Source organism: Wolffia australiana, chromosome 14, assembly GCF_029677425.1.
Source record: "Wolffia australiana isolate 7733 chromosome 14, ASM2967742v1".
Classification (NCBI taxonomy): Eukaryota; Viridiplantae; Streptophyta; class Magnoliopsida; order Alismatales; family Araceae; genus Wolffia; species Wolffia australiana.
Genome location: NC_135848.1, coordinates 8,643,164 through 8,649,916, shown reverse-complemented (window position 1 = coordinate 8,649,916; position 6,753 = coordinate 8,643,164). Strand labels below are relative to the sequence as shown.

Sequence of the window (6,753 nt, the reverse complement as noted above, 5' to 3'; positions counted from 1 at the left end):
GATTTTTTATTCTCTATGAGTACTATTTTTTGTTAACGTGACATGCATATGTTATTTTCTTTGCTAAAACTTATAATTGACAGTCCATTTTCTGTTTTGAACTACTAGATTTTAAATGTCGTAATATATAATCTATAGCTTATTGATGTAGCCCAAAAGCCCATTGTTTGAGCCCCATTAGCAATTGGCAGCCCAAGAAGGAGATCTTTCTGGAGTTAACAAGATCTGCAGAAAAGTACATAGAGCAGATTTTCTCTAATAATTGAACTAGAAGATTCATCTCTAACAGAATCCTCTACTAGTTTCTTATTTTGCCAAAATCTGTAGAATATCTCTGCTCTAACTTGTCAGAGCTACATATATTCTATTTTTTCACATCAAGATCTTCTTGAGCCACACAAATATCACCTAACAGCTTCAACATGCCCCAAAATCTGCATAATATATTTGCTAGTGCCTGTCAGGCTTCTTATCCTTCGTTTTATCTTGTCATGGTTGTTAATCTCAATGTTATGAGTTGTTCTTTCATGGTTAGTCTCATTATGGACGACCCTGAACTTGTTGGGGCCTTTATAAGGCCCCGGCCCCCCATGTAACCTTGAAGGATCATTATTGACGTGCATTATTTTGTTAAAATTGATGTTTCTCCCCTCTGAGTGTTCTCTTTGCTAGAGAGTGCTTCAATGCTTGTGGATTAAAACACAACCCCTTGTGGACTCAAGGGTTGGAGAGGCTAGATCTGTGGATTCAGGACTTGGCTGCTTCAAGTAGAGCAAGGCTTGTGGATTCAAGTCCTATTCCTACACTGTTTGTGTACAAAGATGTATCACTTATTATCCTGACTCTGAAATTGGTTCATCTTCTTTAAATTTAGATATCGGAGTAATAGTATGAAACAATTGTTGGCATACATTTAATAAAATCAAGTCAAGAGAGAAGGGACATATGTTTTTTCTATAGAAACAGTCTATGACTGAAAAGATCAATGGGTACATAGATAGATTCTTTTCATTGTTTATAAGAATATATCAAGGGATAAAAAATGAATCAACAAAATTTGTGTTGTGGCTTATGTACATTGAGTTCTAACATCATCACCATGGCATGCTATGAATCCATATCCTTCTGCTTGAAGGCATGAACAGTGAACATCATAGCCATGAAAACAAAGAGCTGGCATTGGATCCTTTGGGCCATAATTAATTTCTCCGTCCATCATAATTTTCCTGTTTGAGAAAAAAAAATAATCCATGATTAGAAAATTTTTAAATAAAATTAAAATTTTAAGTTCCAGATATGACCCAGGTTTCAACTTTTGAAATTTTAAATAAATCAATGAAGATTCAATAATCATATTCAGATTCCCAGTTGATACATATCATAATTAATAAACCTTATAAGAGACTTATTACGCCATTAGAGGTGCAAAAACTAGATAAGCATGGTGGACGTTGGTAATGAAGTCAGAGCATAGGACTAAGACTCATAAAGAGATCTAAACATTTTTGTAAGACAACTTTGATGTGATAAAGTACCTTCATTTATTTCCTTTCTGCCAGCCCTTGTGAGAGAAAAGAAAGAGCAAGTCGAGTCTTTCTTTTTAGTTGGCTAGCTTGCTGTGTCCTGGGAATTGTCCCTTGTATGCAGAAACCTGAAACTCAGATTATATTTTTGGAACAGGTGAACATCCAATTTTCTTCACAAACATACGGAATACAACGATATTTACTAATTAATTCAACTAGTAGTGTCGCCTTAGATCTTAGAGGAAATAACGGTCGACCCAGATCATGGAATTCCAAAGTAAAAACCAATTGGAGCACAGAAAATGTTATAACAGATTAGATATCGAGATTTCCTCGACCGTTTTGAATCAAAATAAGCGGTATTATGTTCTGAAAGATAAAATTTATTAAGTGTATTTATTCAAATCCATTAAACATCTCAAGACTTGGACGCGCGCAAACATCTTCTACGTCTGACTCTATAAATCTGGAGAAAAAATTCCACCAATTTAAAACAAAATAAGATAATACAAGCTGAATCTAGATGTTTAATATTTGGAAATAGAAACATAAAAATGAAACTCGACTCGTTATATTGTTCCGTATTAACTTTTTTATTTCAGCCACCAAAAGGACCAAAAATCCACGTGTTCTCTGCGTTTGAGTTCATCCTGTTCTTCAAAATGGAAAGAATATACCGCAAAAAATACGGAATTTCGATCAAATATCGATGATGGGAAAAGATCAAATCTGAAGATAAGGAGTTTCCATCTGCCAAATTCCATTCTTATGTAAGAGATTTCAATATCCCAGAGTATATTCAATTTTTTTTCACCCATTCTTTTTAACTCAGCCAACAAAACGAAGAAAATAAACCGCTTATGGACAGGTTCTTTCCGTTATTTTTTATTTAAAAAGAATCTAAATAAGCAAAAAAGGAGTCGAATTTTCGGTCCAAATAAGGATAAGTCGGCGTGATCTACAACTTCAAGATCAATTCTATAAGTGAGGGGCTTTCATTAGGGAAATCCCAGTTTAATGCAAAAGAAAAATCTCAGCTTTATGTTAAGAGATTCCAAGCAACCAGAGTACAATCGATTTTTTAGCTCAAGAATTATAATTTTTGTAATTCATCCTTCGAAAAAGCCGCCGAAACAACGAGAAGAAACCGCGTAAGGCTAAGTTCTTCCTCATATTTTGCATTAAAAAAGATAACCAAAAAATAAAAGAATTTTTGATAAAAATCAATAATGGGTCGGCGTGATCTACAACTTCCAGCTTCATAATCAATCCTAAAAACGACGAGGTTTCATCATCAATTCCAGTTTCATATTTAGAGATTTCATGCGACCAGAGTAAAACAGATTTTCTATCCCCGGCTTATTTTTTCATAAATCAGCCACCAAAACGATTTTTTCATAGCTCGTCCTGATCTTCCAAAAATAATTTAACGAAAAAAGAGATGAACTTTCCGTGAAATTTTACGATGGGTCGGCGTGATCTGCAACTTACAGCTTCATGAACAATTCTAAAGGCGATGAGCTTCCATCGTCCAATCCCAGTTTCATATTTAGAGCTCTCATCATCAAAATCCCAGTTTCATATTTAGAGATATCAAACAACCAGAGTCAAACAGATTTTCTACCTCGGGCTCATTGTTTTTAATTCATCCACCAAACCAACGAAAAGAAACCGCTTATGGCTAATTGTGTCCTGCTCTTCGAAGAACAGAATTAACGAAAAAAGAAACGAGCTTTCGATGAAATTTAGCGATGGTTCGGCGAGATCTAGAACTTACAGCTTCGAGATCAATTCTGAAGACGAGGAGCTTTCGTTTCTCGCGGCAACTTGTGCGGTAGGCGACGGCCATATGAGCGATGGCGAGAACCCACGAACTAACGAACAATGCTTCGTATGAAGTGGGTTGCCTGCCCAATTTCACCGCCATGCAGGCCTTCACAAGAACAAAGCTCGCCGTAGACAGCGAGCAAACTGACGTGATGGCGAGATAAGGCCACCGTGACAAGCCCGGTCCTTGAAACGAGCAATAAACGCCTGCCCAGAATAAAAAACGTCATCCGACATCCTATATACTTTCCGTGTTTTACCGTCATCAGTCATCCATCCTGACCTCGGAGAAAACAGAACAAAAGTTTTTATGCCTTTGGTTCCATCATCAGTCATCCGTCCTGTCCTCCGAATTGAAACATAATGAAAGTTTTTGTGCCTTTAATTCCGTCATCAGTCATCTGCCCTGACCTCGGAATTGAAACAGAATGAAAGTTTTTGTGCCTTTAATTCCGTCATCAGTCATCCGTCCTGTCCTCGGAATTGAAACATAATGAAAGTTTTTGTGCCTTTAATTCCGTCATCAGTCATCTGTCCTGACCTCGGAATTGAAACAGAATGAAAGTTTTTGTGCCTTTAATTCCGTCATCAGTCATCCGTCCTGTCCTCGGAATTGAAACATAATGAAAGTTTTTGTGCCTTTAATTCCGTCATCAGTCATCTGTCCTGACCTCGGAATTGAAACAGAATGAAAGTTTTTGTGCCTTTAATTCCGTCATCAGTCATCCGTCCTGTCCTCGGAATTGAAACGGGGAAGTTTTTGTGCCTTTGGTTCCGTCATCAGTCATCCGTCCGCTCCTTGGAATTGAAACAGAACTGAAGTGTTTGTACCTTTAATTCCGTCATCAGTCATCCGTCCTGTCCTCAGAATCGAAACAGAACTAAAGTTTTTGTGCCTTTGGTTCCGTCTGATACCGTCATCAGTCATCCGTCCTGACATCGGAATTGAAACAGAATGAAAGTCTTCGTGACTTATGTTCCGCCTCTCGCTGCCATCAGTCATCCGTCCTGACCCCAGAAATGGAAACAGAACAAAAGTCTTTTTGACTTTTGCTTAGTCTCTTACCATCATCAGTCAATAGTCCTGACCTGTAATGGAAATTTAACGGAAGTCTTCGTGCCTTCCGTTCCATCTCTTACCATCGTCAGTCATCCGTCCTGACCCTGGAATGGAGAAAGAATGGAAGTCTTCATGCCATCCGTTCCATTTTTACCGTCATCCATCATCCATCCTGACCCTGGAATGGAAACAGAACGGAAGTCTTTACGCCTTCCGTTCCTTCTCTTATCATCATCAGTCATCCGTCCTGACATCGGAAACAGAACTCTTTCATGCCTTCTCATCCCCCCTCTTACTACCATCAGTCATCTGTCCTGACCTCGGAATGGAAACATAACAGAAGTCTTTTAGACTTGCATTCTGTCTCTTACCATCATCAGTCATCTGTCCTGACCTTATAATTGAAACAGAGCAAAACTCTTTCATGCCTTCCGCTCCATTTCTCACCGTCATCAGTCATCCATCCTCGCCTTCGAATGGAAACAGAACGACTTTGCGCCTTCAGTTCCACCTCTTACCGTCATCAGTCATCCGTCCTGACCCCATAATTGAAACAGAACAAAAGTCTTTCATGCCTTTTGTTCCGCCTCTTACCGTCATCAGTCATCCATCCTGACCCCATAGTTGAAACAGAACAAAAGTCTTTCATGCCTTCTGGTCCCGCCTCTTACAGTCATCAGTCATCCGTCCTGACCTTGGAATGGAAACAGAACTAAACTCTTTGCGCCTTCTGTTCTATCTCTTATCGTCATCAGTCATCCGTCCTGACCTCTAAACAGAACATAAGTCTTAGTATCTTCTTCTTTTCCACCTCTTACCGTCATCAGTCATCCGTCCTGCCTGTCCATTCTGTCTCGTTCGACTGATCAATCAGACCCAGTTTTTTACTGACGTATCAATAAATGGCGATCAGATCAGACAAACTGAGATCACGATCGGGTAGCAGAACCCAAACCCAGATGGAGAAACTTAGGAAAGATCAAGATTAATCCGGGGACTTACAGATGATGATCAAGGATCGGACGATGGAGAGGAGAGGGAGGTCGACGAGAGAGGCGCGGAAGTCGTAGTTTCGGAGCTGGCCGGCTATGGCGAAGGGCGAGACGGGGCCGACGAGGGCGGAGAGGACGGCCGAAGGGAGAAGCATGTCGAGGACTGCCACGAGCAGAGGAGCGGAGAAGAAGAGAAGAGATCCCATCATCGCCCCCAAGAAGAATAGCGTTTTTATCGCCCTCCATATTCTCTGCACCGCCATGCATGGAGAAGGCTTCGTTCTCGGCGACGTTGTTCTCTTCTCCATCCTCTTTCTCTCTCTTCTCTCTCTCTCTCTCTCTATCTATCTATCTATCTATCTTTCTCTCTCTCTCTGAATTGGAGAGATGGGTAGCGGTGGAGAGAGAGATTGGTCTTGGGAATGGAGGGAGTGGGGGTGGGAGAGCTTCTGAGAGAGGGAATTTCTAGAGAGAGAGCTTCTGAGAAGGGGAATTGCTAGAGAGAGAGCTGCTGAGAAGGAGAACCGCTAGAGAGGGAGATGCTTGGAGAGAGCTTCTGAGAAGGGGACTTGCTAGAGAGAGAGATGGGTAGAGAGAGAACTGCTGAGAAGGGGAACCGCTAGAGAGGGAGATGGTTGGAGAGAGCTTCTGAGAAGGGGAATTGGTAGAGAGAGAGAGAGAGAGAAGTTCTAGAGGGAGAGCTTCTGAGAAAGGGAATTGATAGAGAGAGAGATGGGTGGAGAGAGATGCAGAGAAGGTAACTGCTAGAGAGAGATGGTTGGAGAGAGACAGAGAGGCAGATTCTGACGAGGAGAATTGTTTGAGAGAGGACAAGACGGGAAGAGAGAGCTTCTGAAGAGGGAGAGTAAGAGAGAGAGAGATGGGAAGAGAGAGCGTCTGACAAGGGGAATCCCACTTGAGAGGTAGAGATGGGTGGAGAGAGTTTCTGAAGAGAAGAATACCTAGAAAGAGAGACTCTGAAGAAAGAGATTGCTGAACTCTGCAAGATGGAGAGCCATGGACAGAGTTCTGAGAGAACGTCTTAAAAACCTGATTTCTAGAGCGAGAAAGTCACCAGAAAAGAGAACTTCTGTACCAAGCAATTGTTTAGAAAGCTTATGAAGATAGAGAGCTAGAGAGAGAAACTCCAGAATCAGCTCTATGAAGGAAGTTGGGAGAATCTGGGCCCCAACTGTAGAAGCTTCCTAGCACTCAACCCTTCTAGATTTCCCTTGTGACCTAATTTAACTCTACCAATCAGATTGTGCCATGTCAAGCGATAGAACACGGTTTTTCGTAGGCTTCTGATCGCCGTCTTGTTTGCGTGCTGGTCTTGTCTTTCTCACAA

General features: G+C 40.9%; 1 protein-coding gene across 1 annotated transcript; it reads right to left on the bottom strand.

Annotated features, from left to right (window-relative positions):
• Window positions 1-935: 935 nt before the first annotated feature.
• LOC144712247 (uncharacterized) lies at window positions 936-6,545 on the bottom strand. The gene is made up of 4 exons (XM_078586469.1): window positions 5,416-6,545; window positions 3,304-3,560; window positions 1,536-1,651; window positions 936-1,226 (listed from the first exon to the last, which is right to left on the bottom strand). The coding sequence occupies exons 1-3, from the start codon at window positions 5,711-5,713 to the stop codon at window positions 1,601-1,603; spliced, it is 606 nt and encodes a 201-aa protein (XP_078442595.1). The 5' UTR covers window positions 5,714-6,545; the 3' UTR covers window positions 936-1,226; window positions 1,536-1,600.
• Window positions 6,546-6,753: the final 208 nt, after the last annotated feature.

Bases quoted from the DNA above. Each gene is read 5' to 3' on its own strand.
- LOC144712247 (XM_078586469.1), bottom strand. From the start codon at position 5,713: ATGGAGAAGAGAACAACGTCGCCGAGAACGAAGCCTTCTCCATGCATG. The intron at 3,561-5,415 runs GTAAGTCCCCGG...TATTCTGGGCAG, and splicing joins CCGATCCTTGATCATCATCT to GCGTTTATTGCTCGTTTCAA. The intron at 1,652-3,303 runs GTAAGTTCTAGA...TCTGAGTTTCAG, and splicing joins TCAGAATTGATCTCGAAGCT to GTTTCTGCATACAAGGGACA.